The sequence below is a fragment of the Martes martes genome (assembly GCF_963455335.1).
Source record: "Martes martes genome assembly, chromosome: 1".
NCBI classification, from domain to species: domain Eukaryota; kingdom Metazoa; phylum Chordata; class Mammalia; order Carnivora; family Mustelidae; genus Martes; species Martes martes.
In genome coordinates, this window is record NC_137888.1 from 154,260,348 (window position 1) to 154,287,591 (window position 27,244).

Sequence of the window (27,244 nt, forward strand, 5' to 3'; positions counted from 1 at the left end):
GCTTCTCCCTGCCGCTCTGCCTGCTCATGCTCTCTATCTCTCTGTCAAATATAAAAATAAAATCTTTTTTAAAAAATTAAAAAATAAAATATCTATCTCTGGCTAAATGAAGACATTCTGGAAGGGGAAAGACTGGATAACAAGGTTGCTGTGGCATTTGTCTCAGAGGCAATAATGACTTGGGAATAGAATGGCAGTGAGAATGGAAGGATCCATTAAGTGGAGGAGGTAGAATCCACAGACCTCAGTTGGTTGGTTGAACCAGATGGGGAATGAAGAACTGGGAGATGGTGTTTCAGTTATGTATTATTACACCCTCAAATTTAGCAGTTTAGAAGAACAACTTGTACATCCATATGCAAAAGAATAAGGTTGGGGAGCAATTGGGTAGCTCAGAAGGTTAAGGATCTGACTCTTAATTTTGGCTCAGTTCATGATCTCAGGGTCATGAGATTAAGCTCCGAGTGGGGTTCTGAGCTGGGTGTGGAGCCTGCTTGGAATTCTCTCTCTCCCTCTCCACCTGCTCTCCCCCACCCGCCCCTTTTTTTTGAGAGAGAGCGTGCATATGTTTGAGAGGGAGAGGCAGGGAGCAATTGAGGGGAAATGGAAGACAGAAAATCTCGAGCAAGCTCTATGCCCAGCACAGAGCCGAGCCCAGGGCTTGATCTCACCACTCTGAGATCATGACCTTACCTGAAATCAAGAGTCAGATGCTTAACCGACTGAAATAAAAATAAAATCTTAAAAATAAGGCATTCCTTAAAAATAAAATCTTTAAAAAAAATTTAGAAATTGGTAATGACTGTACAACATCATTAATGTACTAAAAACCACAGAACTGCACACTTTACAAGGGTGAATTGCATGGTATGCTAATTATATCTTAATTTTTAGAATTAGATTTAAAAAATGCAACAACAATGCCTTAATATTTTTTGCCATTCTGGGGGTTGACTGAGCGGCTTTTCTACTTTGTATGGTATTAGATGGGATCATTCATGTGACAACATTGAGTTGATAGCTGAGTTGAGCTAAAAGATTCAAGAAGGCTTCATTCTTGGGGTGCCTGGGTGGTTCAGTCAGTTGAACGTCCAACTCTTGGTTTCAGCTCAGGTCATGATCTCACTGTCCTGGGATCAAGCCTGGTGTCAGTCTCCGTGCTCAGCACAGAGTCTGTTTGGGATCTTCTCCTTTTCCCTCTCCCTCCCCCTCTGCCTCTCTCCCAGCTCACACATGCTCACTGTTTCTCAAATAAATAAAAAAATAAAAAATAAAATCTTAAAAAAAAAGAAGAAGAAGAAGAAAAGAAGAAGACTTTATTCTTTTTTTTTAAATTTAATTTTTAAATTTTTTAGTAAACATATAATGTTTTTTATCCCCAGGGGTACAGGTCTGTGAATCGCCAGGTTTACACATTTCACAGCACTCATCATAGCACACACCCTCCCCAATGTCCATATCCTCACCACCCTCTCCGTCCCCCCTTCCCCCAGCAACCCTCAGTCTGTTTTTTGAGATTGAGTCTTTTATGGTTTGTCTCCCTCCCAATCCCATCTTCTTTCATTTTTTCTTTTCCTACCCCCTAAACCCCCCACATTGCATCTCCACTTCCTCATATCAGGGAGATCATATGATAGTTGTCTTTCTCTGATTGACTTATTTCGCTAAGGATAATACCCTCTAGTTCCAGAAGACTTTATTCTTATGTCTGGAACTTTGGTGCTGGCTGTCAGTTGGGGCATCTTGGGTCTCCTTCATGTGGTCTCTCTCCAGCAGGACAGCCTGAGCTTCCTTACCCCTTGGTGGCAAGAACAAGAGAGGAAAAGTGGAAGCTGCCATACTTTTTAAGGACTTAGACCCAAGCCTGGCTCACCGTCCCTTCTGCATTCTGTTGGTCAGAGCAAGTCACAGCTTGGTTTCAAATAAATAAATAAATAAATATTTTTAAAAATTATATACATATATGTGTGTGTTTGTGTGTGTGTGTGTACTGTATGATCCATTTGTATTAAATTTGAATAGAGGTGAAACTAATCCATGGTGTTAGCCATCAGTATAATGACAACCCTTGTGGAGGAATGGAGGAGGCATGAGGGGGGCCTCTAGTTACAGATAGTTTGTTGTCCTTTCTCTGGGTGCTAGTCATGTGGGTATGTTGAAAATTCAATAAACTGCACTTATGATTTGCACACTTTTCTATGTGAACGTTAATGTAAATAAAAGAGGTTTTTTTTTTTTTTTAAGTGGGCAACCACTTAAAAGGGACACAGGAGCCTACTGAAAAAGCTCCTAATTAATAAAGGTGAAACAATTTCAACAACAAAATAACTTAATATTGGATTGTAAATATAGCCATGAGTCCATACTCATGAGATTTATGATTAAATAAGTAACTAAATGGGGGAGAAGAGACAAATCTCCCTTAGAGAAGATTATCTACATACACTCTCCTCACTGCACGAGGTAGAGTTTAAAACATCCTCCACGCCCCAACCTAAGTGTGAACTGCACTTAATGACTCATTTCCAAACAGTAGAGTGTGGAGGTAATTTTACATACCCTACCTGAGCCAGGTGATCACAGTTAACATCATCATTTGCTAGCATGTACTCTTCACTTGATGTGATGGGAATGGCAAGTCACCTCTGGTTTTCCTCCTAAAAACCCATAATCCTAGTCTAACTGTAACTGAACTCAACGGGTGGTACACTTGGGATGCACAAATCCCAAAGAAGTGTTGAAAGCAAAGAACCTCTCTTTTTTTCAAACTTTTTAAAGATTTCATTTATTCATTTGAGAGAGAGAGAGGAGAACACAGAGGGAGAGTGAGGAGAAGCAGACTCCCTGATGACCAGAGAACCTGATGTGGGACTTGATCCCAAGACCCTGAGATCATGACCTGAGCCAAAGCAGATGCTTAACCAACTGAGCCACCCAGGCACTCCAAAAACAAAGAACTTTCTATTACTTGTTATGTGTAAGGAGACAGTTCTCAAAGCACTGTCTGCCCATGGATTAGCACAGGATGCTTTTAGTCACTGTTTTAGCGGCAGGACAGGTAGCTTGCATATAGATTAAGAAACTTATACATATTCTATTACCAACACTCTTTGCTTCAACTATGCTTGTCTAACACATTAACATGCTAGTGCATATAGGTATGTTAAAAAAATGGCAGAAAACCCCACCTATAGGAGGAGGTATTAGTACTATAATGAACTAAAGGCAACTTCAAGACAACTCAGGGGGATAAATAATAATAATAATAATAAGCAAACAAACAAATAAATAATGGGGCTCTTGGCTGGCTCAATTAACAGAGCATGCAGCTCTTTGATCTCAGGGTTGTAAAGTCAAGCCCCATGTTGTGTATAGAGATTACCTAAAAATAAAATCTTCTTGGGAGCACCTGGGTGGTTCAGTCCGTTAAGTGTCTAACTCTTGATTGTGACTCAGGTCAAGATCTCAGGTTTGTGAGATCGAGCCCTGTGCCAGGCTCTGTGCTGGGTGTGGAGGCTGTCTAAAATTCTCCCTCTCCTTAACAACAACAACGACAGCAGCAGCAGCAAAAACAACAACAATAATAAATACAATCTTAAAAAAGACAACTCAGTGGGGCTTCTGCACAGATCCTCAGCTCCAGTCTCTCTCACACTGGCTCATGTAAGGGGCTACCAGGTGAAACACCTAGCTGGATAGTCTCCTTGGCTGGAACTGCTGATTCTGGAAAATGAAACGCATTCCTTCCCTGCTTTTGTCCCTTCCCCCTCCTTCTTCTGCTGAGAGCTTTTAGCCCTCTGATAGAAGTAACTCCCCCGCTGGAGGCTTGCTAATTGGGCAGGGGTGTCCTGAGAAGGTAGACCCTGTTGACTGAAGGCCCGTGAAGTTAGCAGGTGTCCTGGGTGCCACCTTGTCTGATCCTCTGTAGGTCTTTTCCATTCCAAGATACTTGGAATCTAAAATATACCTTTTTTCTTTATGTTAAAGATTTCATTAGGTATATTTGGTAATTGTATCTCTAGTGTAGTGTTGACTAACTACTTGTCCCATAGGTTGCTTTTGAAAATAAAGCAGGCATTCCTATTCCTTGAAGCTAGGCCTATGTGTTCCTTCTTCAGTCCAGCCATGCCTGGGGACAATTTGACTGCTTCTGTTCTGAATTGACAAGATGAATGTCTGGGTGCCAACTTCATAACCATGAACAAAATAAATCAAATCAGATGTGCATTCTTCAAAAGTCCTGACCAGTACTCCTTAAAGCTGTCAAAATCATCAAGGACAGGAAAAATCTGAGAAACTATCACAGTCAAGATGAGCATAAGAAGACATAACGAATGTAACGTGGTGTCCTTGACAGAATGCTGGAACAGAATGGGGGCATTGGGGAAACTGGTGAAATTTAAAAATAGATTTTAAGAAATATTTAAAAATAATAATAAAATTATTATTTCGTTATACCAATCAAGGTCGTTTCTTAGACGTGACGGATGTACCAGTTATTTAGTCAAAATTTAAGATGCTCACAACACGGGAAACAAGGTGAGGAGTATACAGGAACTCTATGTATCATCTTTGCCATATTTCTGTAAATATAAAACCATTCTAAAATAAAATGTTTTGTTTTTATTATTATTTTTTAAAATATTTTATTTATTTGACAGAGAGAAATCACAACTAGGCAGAGAGGCAGGCAGAGAGAGAGGAGGAAGTGGCTCCCTGCGGAGCAGAGAGCCCGATGCGGGGCTCGATTCCAGGACCCTGAGATCATGACCTGAGCCGAAAGGCAAAGGCTTTAACCCACTGAGCCACCCAGGCGCCCCTAAAATGTTTTGTTTTTAAACGGGAACTGCAACAGTGCCTTCTCACAAAATTGGGAGAAATCAGTGAAAGCGTACAGGCCAAGCGCAGGGCTCATTGCTCAGCACACAATGTTATAATTGTGATTTTACGTAAAATGCGGGAGGAAAGTTCTGACACTTCAGAATTTTAAATAGTCTCAGCTACAGGTAACCTCGTGCAGACCCCGCCCGCGCTACCCAGCACACGCCCACAGCCGCAAGATACCATTCATCGGGTCGGGCGCGCACGCTTACGCACACACGAGCGCCGCCGTGGGCGGGGCGCTCGGGGGACGCCAGCGTGGGGCGGGACCAGCTTGCAGTTCCCACACGGGCGGCGGCACCCGGAAGTGGTGTATACCGGGAAACCGTGCAGCGGAAGCAGTGTCTGGCCGGAGACTGTGGGGCTACCCGGCGGGAGACGCTGCCTCTTGTTGCTAGACGACGGGAGCTAGCCTTCGTCACTTCCTAAGCCCGCGTCAGCCCACTCCCCCAGGCCGGAACCCAGGGGCCCGGAGCCCGGGTGGACTCGTCTTCCGAGGTTCAGGATCGCAGCCTGCTCGGCAGCTGGAGTCAAGGCCACGCCACCTGCGGTGAAGAACAGAAGCTGGGGTGGGAAGATGGCTGCAGACAAGCCTGCAGGTGAGGTGCCCATGCCGGTGTGCTAAAGCGGTGGGACACGCAGGGGTAGGCCGACCCTGGCGCGGAGTTGGTGGGGACACGAGGGCGACTTGAATCTGGATGTGCATTTCTCTCCCCCGGCCTCTCCCACGGCCGTCCCAAGTGTGAGTCTTTGGGTCCCAGATCTATAGGTTTTTTTACCCAAGTGCAGTATGAAGTCACTACTGACCGCCTCTCTCCAGAATATCTGACTTAAATTTATTTAACCACTTCACAGGCTTTTCGGTTTTCCAGTGGGGAAGGCAGAATAGGTAAAGTTCACCCTGGAGCACACAGCTGCCTTGTGTCCTCTGGCTCAGGATAAGACTCATCTGGGCTGTTTCGCCCCACATAAACCTGCCTCTGGTCTGCGACGTCCTATGTAATTGCTTTGTGAAAACTACTTGTTTAAGTAGACATAAAATTAGAGTGTCTCTCTTCATTCTGTGCTCTCAGATATCTTGCGTTTGTAACCTATTCTCCCTTAGTTCCTTAAAGTTAATTAATTTAATCTCATTTATTTTTTTTATGGATTACTTCTCCATTCCTAGAAACTTCTCCATTATGGTATATAAAATTCTTTCTTGCCTACTTCTGGGACGGTCTGCCATATGTGTCTTGTAAGAAATTAATGTTCTCTGTGGCATCTCATTTATGTTGGGAGAACTTAACTGACAGATCTTCGAAGTGAGCAACACTTAGACTTTTTGCAGTGAAATTTAGAAAAAAAGAAAAGACAGTCTCTATATTCTGTAGGTTTTGATCTCAATAACTGACAGATGGACTTGATTTGAAATAAAAGTGAGCCGATCCTCATATAGGTACAGATGAATAAAATTGTTGAAAGTTTCTTCAGTAAACTGAAAAGAAAAACAATAGAGAAAGGGTTTACAAAGTGAGGATAATAGAGTATGCTACAGAATTTCAGGTAGGCTGGTCACAGAAGGGCTTGGGTGAGGTGATGTTTGAACAGATACCCACATGAAATGAAGGAGAGAGCCATGTGGAAGGGGTAGGATGGGTAGGGAGTATGTTCCAGGCAGGAAATAAGCATGACTTGTCCAAGGCTGGACCAAGTGGACCAGCATCTTCCTTCTTAATTGAAGGCAGTATCTGTTTCCCAGGTTTACCATTCCTACTTGCCGGTATTTTTTGCACTTGCCTGGAATGACCTTTTTAGGCCGAGAGCCCATCTAGTTTTCAAGTCCTATCTCAGTTATAAAGCACTCTTCGACTTGTTCATTCACTCACAAAGATTAAGTACCAGGCACTGCCTTGGATATTGAAGAAATGAATAGAACATACTCCCTGCCTTTGAGGACCTACTGCTCAGTCTGTGAGACATCTAACATAGTAGCATATCCATTTGGTAGTATGTATGTAATATAGCCAGGTACCATAGCTGTGTAATATGTGTAGTGGAAGAATAAGGTCCAGGGCGTTTGGGGACTGTGTCTTTGGTTGAAGTTTATAGGTCACAGTGTAGGAAATTCTTACCTAGATAATGTTAAATTTATATTAAGTAGATGAGTGTTTAATATGGTTCCTTTGAATCTCTCCTCCTCTCCATCCCCCTTTCACCTGCTGTGATTCTAGCCTTTATTTTTTAATGTGGTCTGTTTCACATTAAGCAGCCTTCTGACTGGTGTTTGTTTCTCTTCCTATCCGGTCCATTATTCTCACTACTGTATTTTTATTTCTAAAACACTAATTGGAACATACCATTCCCATGCCTGTAAACTTTCTAAGATTGTACCATCTTGTGTGCATCAAATCCTCACTCTTTAATGTCATTTGTGAAACTTTACAGTCTGTTCCCAGCTAATGTTTCTATATCAACACACCTAGTTCTTCACACCAGAAAGGACTCTCTTGAAAAGCATTGTGTTCTTTTGAGTTTCTGAGTGGTAAGAAAGAAGAGAAAGTGGTATCTTCCTTTCTCTTCTCAATCTGGTAAACTGTGTCTAGTTTATATGCTGCTTCATCTGTGAGCTCCTGAGCTCAGAGCCCTTGTCATGGAGGGTATTGTGTGCTTATTCTTAATTAGTTAAGAAAAGAAACCCATGAAAGCTTTTAAGAACATAAGTGACCTGATCACAGTGTGGGAGGGGGTAGATTTAAATGAAACAAGACTGGAAGCCCAAAGAATAGCTAAAGCCAGCTAATGTTGTTATATTAATTTATTCAGTAAATATTTACCCATGGCCTGCTTTGCCAGGCACTAACATAACTTTGTAGTTATGAGGCTTATAGTATGAAAGACAGGGTAAACAAAATAAATAATTGTGTTTTTTTTTTTTTTTTAAGATTTTATTTATTTGACAGAGTGAAAGAGCATGAGCGGGAGGAATAAAAGAGAGGGAGAAGCAGGCTCCTTGTTGACAGGGAGTCTGATGCGGGCTCAATTCCAGAACCCCGGGATTACAACCCAAGCCGAAGGCAGACACTCAACTGTCTGAGCCACCCAGGCGCCCCAGGAATTATGATTTTTAAGTTGTGATAAATATTGTGAAGAAAAGGAAGATGAGTAGGATGACACAGGATAACTGAGCAAGAACCCTATTTTGAATAGATTGGTTAGAAAAGGAAGGGCTCTCTTAGAGGTAACACTGGAACAGAGACCCTGAATATAAAGAGCCAGCCATGTGGGGAAAAAAATGATCCAGGTAAGAAGAGCAACAAATGTATAGACCCCTTGGAAAATGTTTAAAGAGAGTGAGAAGACCCCTTGAATATAAGCACCCCGAAGAAAGGTACTTTTATCTGTGTTAGTCTTGCTCTTATCTCCAGTGCCTAGAACAATGGCTGGCATATAGGAGGCACTTGATACATATTTACAGTGTAGTGAGCAAAGGAACATAAAAGAGATGAATTCAGTTGTGTCAGGGGCTGGCTTATGTCAGTTTGAGTTCATTGTAATCAGAAGCCATTGGGAGATTTCAGCAAGAGCATCGTGTGACCTGATGTATCTTTTAACGGAGCTAGGTGAGAACTGATGAAGAAGTTAAAAACAAGAGAATTGAAACCAGACAGCCTGGGTTCATCCTACCAAGACACCACTTGGTATCCGTGTGACCTTGGGCAAATTTTCTTTTTTAAAGTAGGCTCCACGGGGTGCCTGAGTGGCTCAGTGGGTTGAGGCCTCTGCCTTTTGGCTCGGGTCATGGTCCCGGGGTCCTGGGAGCAAGCCCGGCGTCGGGCTCTCAGCAGGGAGCCTGCTTCCCCCTCTCTCTCTCTCTGCCTGCCTCTCTGCCTACTTGTGATCTCTGCCTGTCAAATAAACAAATAAAATCTTTTAAAAAAATGAGAATAAAGTAGGCTCCACACCCAGCATTGGAGCCCAACAGAGGGCTTGAACTTGGTGACCCTGAGATTAAGACCTGAGCTGAGATCAAGTGTCAGACACTTGGGGTGCCTGGGTGGTTCACTTGGTTAAGTGTCCAGCTCTTAATTTCAGCTCAGGTCATGATTTCAGGGTTGTGAGATTGAGCCCCATGTGGGGCTCTGTGTTCAGCAGGGAGTTTGCTTGAGATTCTCTCTCTGCCCCTCTCCCCTGCTTGCTTGCTCATGTGCTCTCAAATAAATATATAAATGAGTCAGTTTAACCGACTGAGCCACCCATGTACTCCTTTGTTAAATGTTAAGACCCTTTTTTTAAGCCTCAGCTTTCCTCTGTGTAAAATAGGAATGATAACAGTATCTATGTCTCAGCATTAGTAAAGGTTAAAATGATATCATCTGAGGCCCTGATTTTTTTTTTTTTTAAAGATTTTATTTATTTATTTGACAGAGAGAGATCACAAGTAGGCAGAGAGGCAGGCAGAGAGAGAGGAGGAAGCAGGCTTCCCGCTGAGCAGAGAGCCCGATGCGGGGCTCGATCCCAGGACCCTGGGATCATGACCCGAGCCGAAGGCAGAGGCTTTAACACACTGAGCCACCCAGGCGCCCCTGAGGCCCTGATTTTATTTTAAATGTGGGTTAGTATTACTTTGGGGTTGGTAGGATGGTGAGGAGAGGCAGATATGAGAAATGTTTAGGGAGTAAAACTGGCAGAGTTCGTGACTAATTGGGTATAGTAAGGTGAGCAGAAAGCCTTGCTCCTTAGGAAAGGTTCTTAGTTGAACCTCAGTTTCTTCTTTTGTAAGATGGGTGTTCTGACAGTTTTCTAACTTTTTTTTAAAGATTTTATTTTTAAGTAATCTTTCTACCCAACATGGGGCTCAGACTTAACCCTGGGACCAAGAGTCACATGCTTTACAAACTGAGCCAGCCAGGCGCCCCCTAACTTCTTTTTTTTTCTTTTTAAATTTTATTTATTTATTTGACAGAGAGATGGTGAGAGAGGGAACACAAGCAGAGGGAATGGAAGAGGGAGAGGCAGGCCTCCTGCTGAGCAGGGAGCCTGCCCTGGTATTCGATTCCAGGACCCTGGGATCATGACCTGAGCTGAAAGCAGATGCTTAACAACTGAGCCACCCAGGCACCCTACCCCCTAACTTCTAATAACATTATATTTCATTTATTTTTTGTCTTTTTTTTTAAGATTTCATCCATTTATTAGCATTTTTTTGTTGTTTTTTCTTGTTTTTTTTTTTTTAAGATTTATTTATTTGTTAGAGAGAGAGGGAGAGCACAAGCAGGCAGAGTGGCAGGCAGAGGCAGAGAGAGAAGCAGGCTCGCACTGAGAAAGAAGCCCAATGTGGGACTCGATCCCACGACCCTGGGATCATGATCGGAGCCAAAGGCAACCACTCAACCAACTGAGCCACCCAGGCATCCCCATTTATTAGCATTTTTGACTAAGAAAATACCATCAGTGTTTTAGGATGATTTATTTGACGTTATTTTTTTATGGCTATCTGAAAGGAGAAAATGGCTAGAGTTAGGACACAAAATCCTAGATTAGAATTTATCTGAGAATTTGAACTGTGAGCCTGGCTGTAGTAGGCTTAATACGAAAAGATTGATAATATGAATAAGGGTAAGATCAGACCTGATGGGTAATATGAAATCAGGAGAAGGGTACTTAAAGATGGCTTTGAAATTTTAAGCCAGAATGGCCATAAAAATGATAATAACAGGGGCGCCTGGGTGGCTCAGTGGATTAAAGCCTCTGCCTTAGGCTCAGGTCATGATCCCAGGGTCCTGGGATCGAGCCCCGCATCAGGCTGTCTGCTCCTTGGGGAGCCTGCTTCTTCCTCTCTGCCTGCCTCTCTAACTACTAGTGACCTCTGTCTGTCAAATAAATAAATAAAATCTTTTTTTTTTTAAGATTTTATCTATTTATTTGACAGACAGAGATCACAAGTAGGCAGAGAGGCAGGCAGAGAGAGAGGAAGGGAAGCAGGCTCTCTGCTGAGCAGAGAGCCGGATGCAGGGCTTGATCCCAGCACCCTGGGATCATGACCTGAGCTGAAGGCAGAGGCCCTAACCCACTGAGCCACCCAGGTGCCGCAAATAAAATCTTTTTTTTAAAAAATGGTAACAACAAACAAATGGGAAAATTTTTAGCCAAGGCTATTTTTATTTTATTAAAGACCCAAAACTGATGATTATTAACAAATGTATAAAGTAAAAAGTGTTAAATTCTCTGCTGGCTCTACCCAGTCTTTACCTCCAGGTAGCTTACACTGAGAATGTGTGTTCTTCCAGACTTTTCCTATGCCTACTCAAACTCATATTGACTTAAAAATATATAAGGGGCGCCTGGGTGGCTCAGTAGTTAAGCATCTGCCTTCAGCTCAGGTCATGATCCCAGAGTCCTGGGATCGAGCTCCACATCGGGCTCTCTGCTCAGCGGGGAGCCTGCTTCCTCTTCTCTCTCTGCTTGCCTCTCTGCCTACTTGTGATCTATCAAATAAATAAATAAAATCTTTTAAAAAATTATATATATATGCAGGGTTGCTTGGTTGGCTCAGTTGGTTAAGCTTCAGACTTGTGGTCTAAGCTTCAGACTTGTGGCTCAAGTCATGAACTCATGGGTTGTGGGATCGAGACCCACTCCATGCTCAGGGCAGAGCCTACTTGAGATTCTTTCCCCCTTCCCTCTGCTCCTCTACATCCATGCACGTTCACACTCTGTCTCTCAAATAAATAAATAAAATCTTTGTTTATCTAACTATCTATGCGGATGAGGAAATAAACTATGCAGTACTCTTCTACCATTTACTTTCTTCAGGGTTCTGTAAGGAATCCATGCATATTTGATATTTTTTCAACTTTGTATTACAGATGATTTCAAACACCCAAAAAATTGAAAAAATGAGTATCCATGTGCTCACCACCTAGTTTAACGATTGTTACATTTTGCCATATTTACTTCCTCTCTCTCTAGCTACAACTTTTAGTGTTGAATCATTTCTAAATATTTCTAAATATCAATATTTCTAAATATTCATCTCTAAATATTTCACCATGCAATTTTTTCAAGATTTTATTTATTATTTGATAGAGCAAGCAGGGGAAGTAGAAGAGGGAGAAGCAGGTTCCCCACTGAGCAGGGAGCCCAACACAGGGCTTGATCCTAGGACCCTGAGATCATGACCTGAGCCAAAGACAGATGCTTAACCATCTGAGCTACCCAGGTGCCCCTCACCATGCATTTTTAAAAAATAAGGCCATTCGCTTATATAACCATTGTCATACTTTAGAAAATTAATATTTGAATATATTACTTTTCCCAGTTGTCCCAAAAATGCTATTTGAAGCCTTAAAGAGGCTGTGCTTACCTGGCAAAGTATCAGTTAAAAGATAATAGTAAGTTAAAAAGATGAAAAGTACAGCATAGGAAATAGAGTTAATAGTACTGTACTAACGTTTTAACTGCACATACTGTGGCAAGCACTGAGTGATGTATATACTTGTTCAGTCAATGTGTTGTACACCTGACACTAATATAACACTATGTTAATTAGACTTCAATTAAAAAAAGAAACGTGTGCTTTTCAAACTAAGATCCAGTCATGGTTTACACATTTGTGTGTGTGTGTGTGTGTGTGTGTATAAAATATATATTGGGTTTGTAAGTTCAAGCCCCACATTGGGTGTAGAGACTACTTAAAAGTAAAATCTTTAGGGACACCTGGGTGGCTCAGTTGGTTAAGCAGCTGCCTTCAGCTCAGGTCATGATCCCAAGGTCCTGGGATCGAGTCCCACATCGGGCTCCTTGCTCATCGGTGAGCCTGCTTCTCCCTCTGCCTCTGCCTGCCACTCTGTCTGCCTGTGCTCTCTCTCTCTGAAAAATAAATAAATAAAATCTTTAAAAAAAAAAAAGTTAAAAAAAAGTAAAATCTTTAAAAAAAAAGTCTAAGTTGAATATAAAAGCTTAAGGGAAATCTAGGATTTCTGAATGTAGAGCCTTAATAAATCAGGTATTAATATTTGAAAACCAGAGTAAATCTCTTTTCTGTACATAAAAACTACTCTCCAGTATGAAAATTAAAATACTCCCCAGCAGGGGCACTGGCTGGCAGTCAGTGGAGTGTGCTCTTGATCTTGGGTTGTTTGAGCCTCACAATGGATATAGAGATATACTTAAAAATAAAATCATAAGAAAAAAATACTCAGCATGGTAGAGGTCTGGTTTGCCTATCTTCCACAAAGCATGTTATTGTTAATTCTTGATTATTTTCTTCCTTTATTTCTGTCGTGCTGCACATGGTGCTCAAGTCTGAGGCATTGCTGGTCACATATTTCTCTGATTATGTAATAATCAACTGTTATATGTGTAGGGTTTCGATAAGTCAGAGACACTTGTCCAAGTGATAGAAAACCACGTGAGCTATGTGAACTTTATTTATATGGTGACTTTGACAGACCTGAATGATTTTTCTTTGAAATGGCATCCTTCTTTTTTTAAAACTTGCTTTCAAAAAGGCATCAACACTACTTTATGACCATATTAGTAGGTTTCCTTAGTTTTTAACATTCCTTTATTCCTATGGGGACAAAAATATCTTTTCTTGAACATCATTGGAGCTGTATTTTAAAATGTGTAGCTTGTGTGGAAAACCCTCCTCCAATCAGATTTGAATTGTTAACATTCTGTATTAGAATGTGTCTGTGCTTTCAGTTAACTGACTTCTTTCAGTTTTTAAAAAGCAGTGTATTTCTTTTCTACTTACTTCAAACCTAAAGGCAATTGTTTGGTTCAAAATGAAGCCTATTGGCTTAAAGGGTGTCAAGGTTTTTGCTCCTAAGAGCTCTGTACACCTGGAAGGTCAGCCATGTTCATTAGGCCAGAGTAGAAGGAAAGTCAAGCTTATGGATGAACGGCCATACACTCTTACAATTGGCAATGGAGACTACTTTTGGACAAATAAAGACACATTATGGAATTACGTGCAGACTCTTTCTGGTAAGAACTCTGAAGTTACAAATAATGTTTTAAAAACTGATTACAGGGGCGCCTGGGTGGCTCGGTGGGTTAAGCCTCTGCCTTCGGCTCGGGTCATGATCTCGGGGTCCTGGGATCGAGTCCCATATCGGGCTCTCTGCTTGGCAGGGAGCCTGCTTCCTCCACTCTCTCTGCTTGCCTCTCTGCCTACTTGTGATCTCTCTCTGTCCAATAAATAAATAAAATCTTTTAAAAAAAAATGATTACAAAATAACACCCATTCCATACAGAAAATTTGAAAGGTGCAGAAAGATAACAAGGAAAATAAAAATGGTAAACCCATTGGAGTATTTTTGTTTTAAAGTTTTATCTTGAAGTAAAAGTGCAAATAAAATAATGTTTGGTTACCTTGGAAAAGGCTACCTCTTGCACTGATTTCTCCAAAATATCTGTAGAAATGACTATTTCAGAGTCTCTTGTCAGCCTTAGAGTCTAGCTTGTTTATTAAAGTTGGCATCTCTCTTTGCTTGGAAGATTGTAGGAGGCTTTTACAGTTCCTGAAGGATAATGGTAGAAAGTAGAAACTTAAACTCCTTTTTTTTTGAAGGTTTTATTTATTTATTTGACAGACAGAGATCACAAGTAGGCAGAGAGGCAGGCAGGGTGGGGGTTGGGGGTGGGAAGCAGGCTCCCTGCTGAGCAGAGGGCCCAATGCGGGGCTCGATCCCAGAACCCTGGGATCATGACCTGAGCTGAAGGCAGAGGCTTTAACCCACTGAGCCACCCAGGCACCCCTGCAGATTTTATTTTTAAGTAATCTCTACACCCAGCATGGGGTTTGAATTCACAACCCCCACATCAGTAGTCACATGCTCTACCAACTGAGTCAAGAGGTGTCCCCAAAATAAAATCTTAAAAAATAATAATAGTAAATAAGTAAAGTAATTGATCCTTACTGTTATTGTATACGTAAAAGTTTTGGAAAACAGATGTATTGTGAAAACAGGTTAACAGTAACTCATTGTCATTGACTTTCTAAAGAAAAAACTGTTTAACAGTGTCTTTATTCATTTACTTATTTATTTATTTTTTAAGATTTTATGTTTTAAGTAATCTCTACACCTGGGGCACCTGGGTGGCTCAGTCGGTTAAGCATCTGCCTTTGGCTCAGGTCGTTTTTCCAGGGTGCTGGGATTGAACCCCCACATCGGGCTCCCTGCTCACTGGGGAGTCTGCTTCTCCCTCTGCCCCAAAACGCACCTGTGGTTGCTTTCTCTCTCTCTCTCTCTAATAAATAGATAAAATCTTAAAAAAAAAAAAGGTATGAAAATTTTCAAAATTAAAAGTTCGCAGAGAGGGTTGGAGAATAAATTATTAGAAAAGTTGATTGGTGGGTTTTTTTTAATTTTTTTATTTTTTTTTAATTTTTTTTTTAAGATTTTATTTATTCATTTGACAGAGAGAGATCACAAGTAGGCAGAGAGGCAGACAGAGAGAAAGAGGGGGAAGCAGGCTCCCTGCTGAGCAGAGAGCCCGATGTGGGATTCGATCCCAGGACCCTGAGATCATGACCTGAGCCAAAGGCAGCGGCTTAACCCACTGAGCCACCCAGGCACCTGGTGTTTTTTTTTAAATCAAAAGAAAGTTTCCTTCCTTCCTTCAAAAAGAGCATAAGCAGGGGGAGCAGCAGGCAGAGCCTGGCAGAGGAAGAAGCAGACTCCCCGCTCCCCGCTGAGCAAGGACCCAGATGTGGGACTCAATCCAGGGTCCTGGGATTACGACCTGAGCTGAAGGCAGGTGCTTAACCCACTGAGCCACCCAGGCGTCCCAAAGAGAGTTTTCTAAGTGGGAAATACTTGTAAATTGTAGAGGACAGTTTCTAAAGACTGATCTTGACTAAGTACAAGCTTTCATTTGAGCTTAGTACCTCAGGGAAAAGCAGGAATATCATGAGTAATTTGAGATTAAGTGAAGTTAAAATAATCCATGGCATTATAGCTGGCTATACCTTCTCAAGGTGCTATCTTTCCTCTCTTCCCTGCAATTCCCGTTCCCATAGTCTTTATTATTATTATTATTATGCCATTGAATAAATGTGAAAAAGGCTGAAAGACTTAAAGGATTTAACTTTTTTTTACAGTCCTTTGATATACTAGATGCTGCATTTTTTTTTTCAAGAATGAGGAGTGTTTTGTGTTTTGTTTTTTTTTAAGATTTTATTTATTTGACAGAGATCACAAGTAGGCAGAAAGACAGAGAGAGGGGGCGGGAAGCAGGCTCCCCGCCTGATGCAGGGCCCAGTCCCAAGACCCTGAGATCACAACCCAAGCTGAAGGCAGAGGCTTAACCCACTGAGCCACCTGGGCACTCCTAGATGCTGCATTTTTATTAGCTATGTAGTTACGGTTACCTGGAAGTATTTATGCTTACTAATTTTTATGACTTTATTGTTTCCTTTCCTTTAAAGAGTAATTAAGAGCTCATGTTTCTTAGTGTTGAATGGAAACTATGTTTTGTGGCTACTACATGTAATTTTACAGAGGAAACTTGAAAGTTTGTGAAAACCGGATAAGCATGATGCTGTCTCCAGAGTGTGATATTATGGTTTAGGTTCTTGTCAGTTATCTGACATCAAGGCCCCAAATCCCAAGGAAAAGAAAGATTTCTGCCAGCCCCTCTCCCAAAAAATCTCTGCCACAGTATATAGATGAGGCTTAGTCCAGAAAGATCTCTTGTGAACAAGAAGAGATGGGATCATTTGACTGCATTGTGCTCACAAATGTTGGGATCAATGATGCTGCTGCTTTCGTGAAAGAAAAAGTATTTCTTCGGGATGCCTGGGTGGCTCAGTGGGTTGAGTATCTGCCTTCCGCTGAGGTCATGATCCCAGGGTCCTAGGATTGAGTCCCACATCGGGCTCCTTGCCCAGTGGGGAGCCTGCTTCTCTCTCTGCTGCTCCCCCTGCTTGTGTTCTCTCTCTGACAAATAAATAAAGTTTTTAAAAAAGATGTGTTTATTTTGAGAGAGGGGGAAAGAATCTCCCACAGACTCCCCACTCAGAACAGAGCTCAATGAGGGGCTCAATCCCACCACCCAGAGTTCATGACCTGAGCCAAAACCCAAGAGTCAGACACTCAATCTAACTGAGCCACCAAGGCACTCCAGAAAAAGTTCTGTGTTTTTTTGTTTGTTTTGAAGCATTTGTCAGAACAGTTAGAAGTATTGAACTCGAGTAGTTTGAAACTTGATTTAGCGGAGATTTTTATGTTTATTTTGGAATTTGGTTTTCAAATAAAAAATGTCTAATTTTGAAGTACTGAATTGTGGGGCAGGAATCATTAATCTTAGAAGGTATATGGATACTTAATCATGTTAAGGAAGCTTTTTAAATGTGTTAATCTTGGCTTTTGGATTTCTAAGCCTATGAAAGTATTCTTGGCCTAGAAATTAACTATGAGTTCTTATCAAAGTAGTTTTCTAATTGTTAAATGTTACTGTATTCCAACTGGATTATAAACTTTTTGAAGGTATTGTATATATATTTATAATCTTTTGTCTCTGGAACGTAGTTTCTGGTATATGTAGGACTTTGATATATTGTTGGGGGGCAGATCTAATCTTTTTAAGGGAACACAACATTCTCAGCCCAGGTGTCCTGATGGACAGAGCTGTAATCTTTACATAAGCAATGGTGGATTTTCATTGTGCTTGACCATGGCTAAAGAAAACATTTCTTTAAGTTTTTGGAGGAGTGGCTTCTAACTCACCTATAACACTAATATGCCATCGTAGCTGAGAAAACCCTAACTGTAGCAACTTCATTAGGAGGAAGACAAAAGAAAACTGGGGCACGTTCACTGTATAACTTTATTTCTAAACAACTGTGAAACTTTTGTCCTTGCAGATCAGGGAGCAGAGAAACATGAAGGGGCAAGTCAGTCCTCTGGGATCACTGATCAAGAGAAGGAATTGTCCACCAGTGCTTTCCAAGCTTTCACAGTAAGCAGTGGTTTCTTTCTGTCGGCTCTAGTTTTAGGGTCTGTCGAATATGAATCTTTTCACAGTGAATTTTTTAAATTTAAAATTTTTGTTCTGTAATAATTCAAGAATTAAGTTTAGGGAGTAGGTTTAGTTTTAATATTTAAAAAATTAGAGTTTAAATATGATAAAAGGAATGGAAGTAATTGGAGCCATTACCAAGTTTTTGTGTTTTCATAAACATGTTTAACTCTCATAGTCCTTTTTAAGTCTTTAAAACTTAGATTTGTAAATATGTGGGTCACTCTTTTTAATTCACTGCTTTGTTCAGTTCTTTTTCTCGAATATGCTTTAAAATGGAACTCCAAAGGTTTCTTGTCAAAACTTTAACTTTTCTGACATTAAGCTATATGAAAGTAAACCTTATTTGATTTTCAAGTTATATACATGTAAGCAGAAGAATTTGGTACTTGGGTATTCAAAGTGTATATACTGGAAATTAAAAATTAGAATAATTAATCATATTACCTTTCTTGGCTAGCCTCAGCTATTATGTCCTACTAGCAGTATACACCTATAAATAAATAAATAAATAAATAAATAAATAAATAAATATTTGTGTATATCATGTTGTTTTATGCAGATATAGAGGTGTATGGTATACCTCTGTGTCTCTGTATGTGTCTTATACAAGTATTGGTGTTTGAGTTTGAGCCTTAGGAAATATCTACAATTTTTTTCCAGCTTTATTGAGATATAACTGACATATCCCAGTTTCCTTCTCTTTTTTTTTTTTTTAAAGGATTTTATTTACTTATTTGACAGAGAGAGAGTGAGAAAAGGAACATAAGCAGGGGGAGTGGGAGAAGAAGAAGCAGGCTCCCCACCAAGCAGGGAGCCCATTGTGGGGCTTGATCCCAGGATCCTGGGATCATGACCTGAGCTAAAGGCAGACATTCAACGACTGAGCCACCCAGGCACCCCGACATATCCAGTTTCTTTTTTCCTTCCCCAGTTTCTTAATTAATATGAATATTGCTTCACCTAGTGACTTTAATTAGTGTACTTAGGAGAGTTGTAGGTCTTTTTCTTTCTTTTTTTTGTTGTTGTTGTAGGTCTTTTAAAGTTTGTCTTTTTTTAACTTTTTTTTTTTAAGACTTTATTTATTTGTCAGAGAGAGAGCACAAGCAGGGGGAATGGCAGGCAGAGGGAGAAGCGGGCTCCCCGCTGAGCAGGGAGCCCAACATGGGGCTCAATCCCAGGACCCTGGAATCATGACCTGAGCCGAAGGCAGACGCTTAACCGACTGAGCCACCCAGGCACCCCTTTAAAGAGTTTTACAATGAAGAATGAAATATATTTGGAAATGATTGTATAGTTTTAAAGCTGATATGTAATTCTGTCTGTTTTTGTGTTTGTTTGTTTTAGGCTGGAAATTACGATGCCTGTCTGCAACACCTTGCTTGCCTACAAGAAGTAAACAAAGATGATTATAAAATAATTTTGAATACAGCAGTGGCTGAGTTTTTTAAAAATAACCAAACGACAACAGATAGTTTGAGACAAACGCTTAACCAGCTGAAGAATCAGGTGATACACAAATGAATTTAGCTGTAAAAGTACTGTGGTAGTCTCTCAATTGTTCAATAGAAATACTTAAGGAAAATTAATAGGACATGTCTGATACTGATAGCATAATTTCTAATGTATCTAAAACACTTCCATCAGTTTTATTTATATAAAATTATTATTCCAGGAAATGAAAGATATGTTGTATAATTTTATTTTCTGTTGTATTTTTAAATTGAACAGAATAGACTAATAGACCAAATTTGAATGAGTTTGGGAGTTTTGAGTAAAAATTAAAGTGGAAAATATATGAAAAGCTTAGCTACTGAGATTATCTTTTTTATAACTGCAAAGATCTGATTATAATAATGTCAAGATTGTTTTAGCACGTTGGATCAGGACATGATTAATTGATTAAATAGAAGATATTCTGATTTATATATGGTTTGGGGCTTGTCTTGGTCATTGGTCATAGCAGCAACATTTCTCAGATCACAGAGTTAGAGCTTTGATAGTCAAGAGGGCTGATGGTGATGATAGGATCAGATAGTAGACATTTATTGCTTATTATGGAACAAGGCCCTGCCAAGAACCTTACATGCAAAGTGTCACTTACACTTCCCAGTAGTCCTATGAAACAGCTACTATAATTTTTCTCATTTTACAGATGGGAGAGCTGAGGTACAGATAGCTTGTATAATTTGTCCAAAGACACAAATCTCTTAAATGAAGAGAGTTCCATCAACCCAGTCCTGTTTGACTCAAGGGCCTGTGCTTCTAATTATTGCTTCATGCTGTAGAAGCACTTAAGACCTTTTTGAGCCTTTGTCCTTGTTCATGAGTACCACTGTATGGTAGAGTATCACCCTAATATGTGATATAGACCCCTTCAGGACCTTTATAATTTTTTTATAGGAGTAAAGCTACCCTGCAGTATCACCCAAACATGGTATTGTTAGAAATAAGTAACCTGTTCATGCTCTTCCTAATTCTTTACAGGAGTGATTTTTCAACCCTATTACAGTTCTTCAATGAAAATGAGAATAATAAGGGTGCCTGCCTGGCTCAGCTGGTGGAGCATGCAAATCTTTTTTTATTATGTGAACACATAATGTATTTGTTTCAGGGGTACAGGTCTGTGACTCACTAGTCTTACACAATTCACAGCACTCACTCTAGCACATACCCTCCCCAGTGTCTATCACCCAGCCACCTCATCCTCCTACCACACCTCCCCTCTAGCAACCCTCAGTTTGATTCCTGAGATTAAGAGTCTCTTATGGTTTGTCTCCCTCTCTGGTTTCATCTTGTTTCATTTTTTCCTCTCTTCCCCTATGATCCTCTGCCTTGTTTCTCAAATTCCACATATCAGTGAGATCATATGATAATTGTCTTTCTCTGATTGACTTATTTCACTTAGCATAATACCCTCTGGTTCCAGCCATAGAGCATGCAATTCTTTTTTTTTTTTTTTTTTTTAAGATTTTATTTATTTATTTGTCAGAGAGAGAGAGAGGGAGAACACAAGCAGGCAGAGCGGCAGGCAGAGGCAGAGAGAGAAGCTGGATCCTGCTGAGCAAGGAGCCCGATGTGGGACTTGATCCCAGGAGGCTGGGATCCTGACCTGAGCCGAAGGCAGTGGTTTAACCAACTGAGCCACTCAGGCGTCCCATGTGCATGCAATTCTTGATCTCAGGGTCGTGAGTTCAAGCCCCCTCTTGGGTATAGAGATTACTTTAAAATATAATTTCTTTCTTTTTCAAGAAAAGAAAATGAGAATAATAGCCCACGTATATTAAACACTTATGTGATTCCAAATTCCTTGTTAAGTGCTTTTTAAGTTTTATCTCAAATAATCCACACATTCAATCCTTAATATAGGTACTTTTTATCTCAGTTGTAAAACTGGGGTTTAGGGAGCCTGATAATTTTAATTTATATAGCCAGAGAGGGGAGGAGCAAGATTTGAATCAGACCTCTGATTTTTTTTTTTTTTTAAGATTTTTATTTATTTATTTATTTATTTATTTTGACAGAGAGATCACAAGTAGGCAGAAAGGCAGGCGGGGGTTGGGGAGCAGGCTCCCTGCTGAGCAGAGGGCCCAATGCGGGGCTCAATCCCAGGACTCTTGAGATCATGACCCTAGCCAAAGGCAGAGGCCCAACCTACTGAGCCACCCAGGTGCCCCTGATTTTTTTTTTTTTAAGGCAAATTTTACATGCGGGTTTGAACTTACGACTCCAAAAATCAAGAGTTACATGTTCTACAGACTAAGCCTTCTAGGCACCCCCAGACCATCTGACTTTTGAGCCTGTTTTCATAGCTACCCCATTCTTCACAAATTTATATGACATCACATTTCTGTATTTCTCTAGCTTAGTAACTGTGACTTTATCTGGAGCTCCAGAATCAAAGGAAAGATGATGTTTGTGGATATCTAGTACACATACCCTATGACCCCATAGACTGTTTATTCCAGGGAATATTTATTTGGTCTTTGAGCACAAGTTCATCCTTAAAACCCTTTTTAGGGTAAGAGACTCCTGCAGACTTCTTATTAAGCCAAGAAAACAGTTTTGGTTTTTTTGGGTTTTTTTTGTTTTTTGTTTTGTTTTTTTTTTTAATTTTTAGAATATTTTATTTATTTATTTATTTTAAAGACTTTATTTATTTATTGGACAGACAGAGACACAGCGAGAGAGGGAACACAAGCAGGGGGAGCAGCAGAGGGAGAGGGAGAAGCAGGCTTCCTGCGGAGCAGGGAGCCCGATGTGGGGCTCGATCCCAGGACCCTGGGATCACGACCCGAGCCGAAGGCAGACGCCTAACGACTGAGCCACCCAGGCGCCCCTTATTTATTTATTTGACAGAGAGAGAACACAAGCAGGCAAAGCAGCAGGCAGAGGAAAGGGAGAAGCAGGCTCCCTACAGAGCAGGAAGCCCGATGCGGGGCTTGATCCCAGGACCCTGGGATCCTGACCCAAGCCGAGTGCAGATGCTTAACCAACTGAGCCACCAGGGCACCCCAAGAAAACAGTTTTGAAATCCTTTCACCAGCCTTAGTTCTTTTTTTTTTTCTTTTATTTTTGATAAGGCTGCTTCAATAATCCCCCCATGCCCTCCAACTCTCTTAAAACCTAGAAGTATTTGTACCTGTGTCTCCTACTTTTCACTAAATCACACTTCTGTTCAGAGTCTTATGTCCTCGGCCTAGTTACATACCTTTACAACCTATTCCACTTTTATTGATGTTTTATCTCATTTAACAAGTAGTTTTTGTTCTGGCTGGAGCAATTACTAGATGTTTTTGGTAAGTCCTAGAAAATGTTGCAGTTATTTATGTCATATGTTCAACTATTTGTGCTTTTGTTTTGTTTTTGTTTTGTTTTTTAAGAAGAAGGAATTTATTTTTTTATTCATTCATTTGCTAGAGAGAGAAAGAGAGAGAACTTGCGTGCACACAGAAACAGGGGGAGTAGCAGGCAGAGGAAGAAGCAGGCTCCCCGCTGTGCAAGGAGCCCAGTGTGGGACTTCAGGACCTCAGGATCACGACCCAAGCTGAAGGCAGAAGCCCAGCCAACTGAGCCACCCAGGTGTCCCTACTTAAAAAAAACAAGTCTTAAAAACAAACCCATAGCAGTCCCTGCCATTTGACAGCAAACTCCCAGTCCCAGCAACTAGTAATCTGCTTTGTCTCTATTTATTTGCCTACTTTGGCTATTCCATGTAGGTGAACATTCAACCATTTTTTAATCCAAAATTCGTTAATTTGTCCAGACCCCTCTTTTGTGGCTAAGAATTAACCTTTTCTTAGTTCATTCTCTCTCCATTATATTACCACCAGCAAGTATTGTTTTTCTTTGGAAACTGAGCTTTCTCTAAAGAGACTATTTTTAGTCACTTCAAGACTATGACTTGGTAAGCGAAGGTTATACAGAATCTGCAGACAAATGGAGATGCAAGTGCTTGTGGTCAGAGAGGACCAGTTGTTAACATTTAAGTTCATCATATGGATGACTGAAGTCACAGGTGTCTGATTACAAATTACTCTGTGTCATGAACCTTCGGGTTCCTTGCCATCAGCCAAACCAAAGTTAAGTTCATCATGTATATCATAGTCCCACTGCCTGATATAGGGAAGTGTCAGTCTTAAAATTAATTACTTAACATTGCTCAATAATTTGTTCCAATCTTTAGGGGCACCTGGGTGCCACAGTTGGTTGGGAGTCTAACTCAGTTTTGGCTCAGGTTGTAATTTCAGGATTGTGAGATCGAGTCCCATGTGGGGCTCCAAGCTCAGTGCAGAGTCTTCTTGGGACTCTTTCCCTGTTCCTCTCTCCCCCCTCTACACGCACTCTTGTCTCTCTCAAATAAATAAATCCTTAAAACAATAATTTATTCCAATCTTACCAGTGGCAGAGAAAAATTGGTTTTAATACAGATAGATTTCCAGTTTTGTGTGTTAAATGAAATTACAGAGTGTTTGCAAAACTTAATTAAAATTTGCAAGCCTAGGGGCACCTGGGTGGCTCAGTGGGTTAAAGCCTCTGCCTTCGGCTCAGGTCATGATCCCAGGATCCTGGGATCGAGCCCCGCATCGGGCTCTCTGCTCAGCAGGGAGCCTGCTTCCTCCTCTCTCTCTCTGCCTGCCTCTCTACCTACTTGTAATCTCTGTCTGTCAAATAAATAAATAAATAAATATTTTTTAAAAAATAAAATTTGCAAGCCTAGGGGCACCTGGGTGGCTCAGTGGGTTAAGCCTCTGTTTTCGGCTCAGGTCATGATCTCAGGGTCCTGGGATCCAGCCCCGCATCGGGCTCTCTGCTCAGCAGGGAACCTGCTTCCTCCTTTCTCTCTCCCTGCCTCTCTGCCTATTTGTGATCTCTCTCTGTGTCAAATAAATAAATAAAATCTTTAAAAAAAAAAATTGCAAGCCTATTGCTTCAGCTTGTGGGGGCATGCAGGTAGTCATTAGCTTTAAAATGCAAAGTGGTGTGATTTTTTTTTTTTCTGGTATCAGATGTAAATGTTAGTGTTTTAGCAAAGCCATTAAAAGCCTATTTTTTTTAAAGACTTTATTTATTTATTTATTTATTTATTTGATAGACAGATTACAAGTAGTCAAGAGAGGCAGTCAGAGAGAGAGAAGGAACAGGCTCCCCGCTGAGCAGAGAGCCTGATGCAGGGCTTGATCCCAGGACCCTGAGACCATGACCTGAGCTAAAGGCAGAGGCTTAACCCACTCAGCCACCCAGGCGCCCCAAAAGCCTATTTTTGTTGTTTATTACTTCAAACTTTTTTTTTTTCTTTTTTTTAGTTATAGGAACAAAACCTGAAAATAAGAGGAATATCAGAAAATATACTTCCTAGCTCTAAAGCCTTAGGCAAGATAATTAAGCTTTTTGTGCTGGTCTCCTTATTTATAAAATGGAAATGATAATAATTTCTGTGTCCTCAAGGTATGGTATGGATTAAATGAGGTATTCTTTATGAAAGGTTTAACACAGTGGGCCTGGCACATAGTTAAGTAGTTAGCTCTTGTCTATTAATGTTTAAATTTTACTTTAGTTTTTACAAAATGAAATCAAGGTTATGTATACATAGCGCATAACATAGTGCATACAGGAAAGGTCTTTCAGTTTTGCCCACTCCCAGGGAGACTAAAAAGTGGGGGAATAATTTGGAAGTCATGTTGGCAGTTAAATCATTGATGATATTGTCACAGTAGCAAGGAAGAGACTTGCCTTGCTTTGTGCTAGGTACTACATAAAGTCCACGAAAATGTTTTACTTAATGGAATTTTATTATGAATAAAATAATTTTGAATATGTGAGAATAATTAAAATCTAGATGTCCTGTAGAAAAGATGGAAAAATTCAGAGTAAGAAACAGCCTGTGTTTCTGTTTGTTCATATAGATCCTTTCACTTTTGCTCTTTATTTTCTTACTGTGTGAGAACATATTCTTTGTTGATTTTGTTTCATAGGTCCACTCGGCTGTTGAAGAAATGGATGGATTAGATGATGTGGAGAACAGCATGTTGTATTATAATCAGGCAGTCATTCTTTATCATCTGCGGCAGTACACAGAAGCGATAGCAGTTGGTGAAAAGCTTTACCAGTTCATAGAACCTTTTGGTATGTTCTGTCAAAAATTTTCCTATCTTTGGGGGACTTGGGTGGCTCAGTCGGTTAAGTGTCTGACCCTTGATCTCAGCTCAGGTCTTGATCTCAGGATTGTGATATCAAGTCCCACATCGGGCTATGCCCTGGGCATGGAGCCTGCCTGGGATTCTCTCTCTCCCTCTGCCCCTCTTCCACTCTAAAAAAAAGAATTTCCTGTCTTCTCATACTTGCAGTGGCCTCTGGTCCTTTTACCTAGTTAACCAAAATCAGGGAATTACCTGTTAGTATTTAAAGAAAGAAAGCTGTATCATGTTTTCTTGATAGCTAGAAAAGATAAAAAATGACATCACTTTTAGATGAACCCAAGTTTTCTTTTAGCATTTCCTCTCCATCTCTCAATTTTTTTTTTTTTTAAAGATCTCATCCACTCGTTTGAGAGAGAGGATGAGCAAGAGAGAGAACACGAGCAGGGGGAGCATCAGAGGCAGAGCGAGAAGCAGGTTCCCCACCAAGCAGGGTGCCTGATGGGCAGTCTGATCCCAGGACCCCAGGATCATGACCTGAGCTGAAGGCAGAGGCTTAACCCACTGAGCCACCAGGCGCCCTTACTCACCCTTCAGTTTTTAAAAATAACTTAGGGGGAGGGTGCCTGGGTAACTCAGTGGGTTAAGCCTCTGCCTTCAGCTCAGGTCATGATCTCAGGGTCTTGGGAGGGAGCCCCGCATCTGGCTCTCTGCTCAGTGGGGACCCTGCTCCCCCACCCCCGCCGCCTGCCTCTCTGCCTACTTGTGATCTGTCTCTCTCTGTCAAATAAATAAATAAAATCTTAAAAAAAAAAAAAAAACTTAGTGCCTGGGTAGCTCAGTGGGTTAAGCCTCTGCCTTTGGCTCAGGTCATGATCTCAGGGTCCTGGAATTGAGCCCCACTTCAGGCTCTCTGCTCATCAGGGAGCCTGCTTCACCCTCTCTCTCTGCCTACTTGTGATCTCTGTCTGTCAAATAAATGAATAAAATCTTAAAAAAAAAAAAAACAACTTAGAAATTATGTTTCTGATTGGAAAGACTTCATGATATTTGTTTTTTCTCTGCTCTTTAAAAACCACCTAGTGTACTCAATCCATTCTTACTTGAGCAGTGTATTAAGGCATGTTCAGGGATGTTAAGGGACAGTGAAATATTTTGTTCATTGCCTTACTGACATTTTTGTGGGTAATCATAGAATAGGTAGTACAGACTATGCTAGCTTTCTTGGTATCTTAAGTTACTTATTTTATGGTTACTAGCCTTGAGTAAGTAAAGTAAGAAAGGTGAGGGCAAAGGAACAAAGAGGGAGCAAATAAAGCAGCAAAGCCAGGCTCAGGAAATGGTTGTTAGAGAGACCTGTTTTTTTCCAGTCCACAGGCAGGCAGAATTCAGTTGTGATTTTTGTCTTTTTCTCCATGTTACTTTCTTTTATTTTTTTATTTTTATTTTTTAAAGATTTTATTTATTTAGGGCGCCTGGGTGGCTCAGTGGGTTGAGCCGCTGCCTTCGGCTCGGGTCATGATCTCGGAGTCCTGGGATCGAGTCCCGCATCGGGCTCTCTGCTCAGCGGGGAGCCTGCTACCCTCTCTCTCTCTCTGCCTCTGCCTGCCTCTGTCTACTGGGATCTCTCTCTGTCAAATAAATAAAAAAAAAAAAAAAAAGATTTTATTTATTTATTTGACAGAGAGAGATCACAAGTAGGCAGAGAGGCAGGC

The 27,244-nt window shown here is 40.8% G+C and overlaps 1 protein-coding gene across 2 annotated transcripts in view; it reads left to right on the plus strand.

Annotated features, from left to right (window-relative positions):
* The first annotated feature begins 5,195 nt into the window (after window positions 1–5,195).
* CNOT10 (CCR4-NOT transcription complex subunit 10) overlaps window positions 5,196–27,244 on the plus strand; it is a 77,399-nt gene continuing 55,350 nt past the window's right edge. The window contains exons 1-4 of one of the 2 annotated variants that reach the window (XM_080828219.1): window positions 5,196–5,480; window positions 17,738–17,832; window positions 19,240–19,401; window positions 25,368–25,518. In XM_080828219.1, the coding sequence (XP_080684345.1) occupies window positions 5,459–5,480; window positions 17,738–17,832; window positions 19,240–19,401; window positions 25,368–25,518 (430 nt within the window). In that variant the 5' untranslated portion in view covers window positions 5,196–5,458. The remainder of the gene's footprint in view (window positions 5,481–17,737; window positions 17,833–19,239; window positions 19,402–25,367; window positions 25,519–27,244) is intronic. The other variant, XM_080828220.1, reaches the window with a different exon arrangement.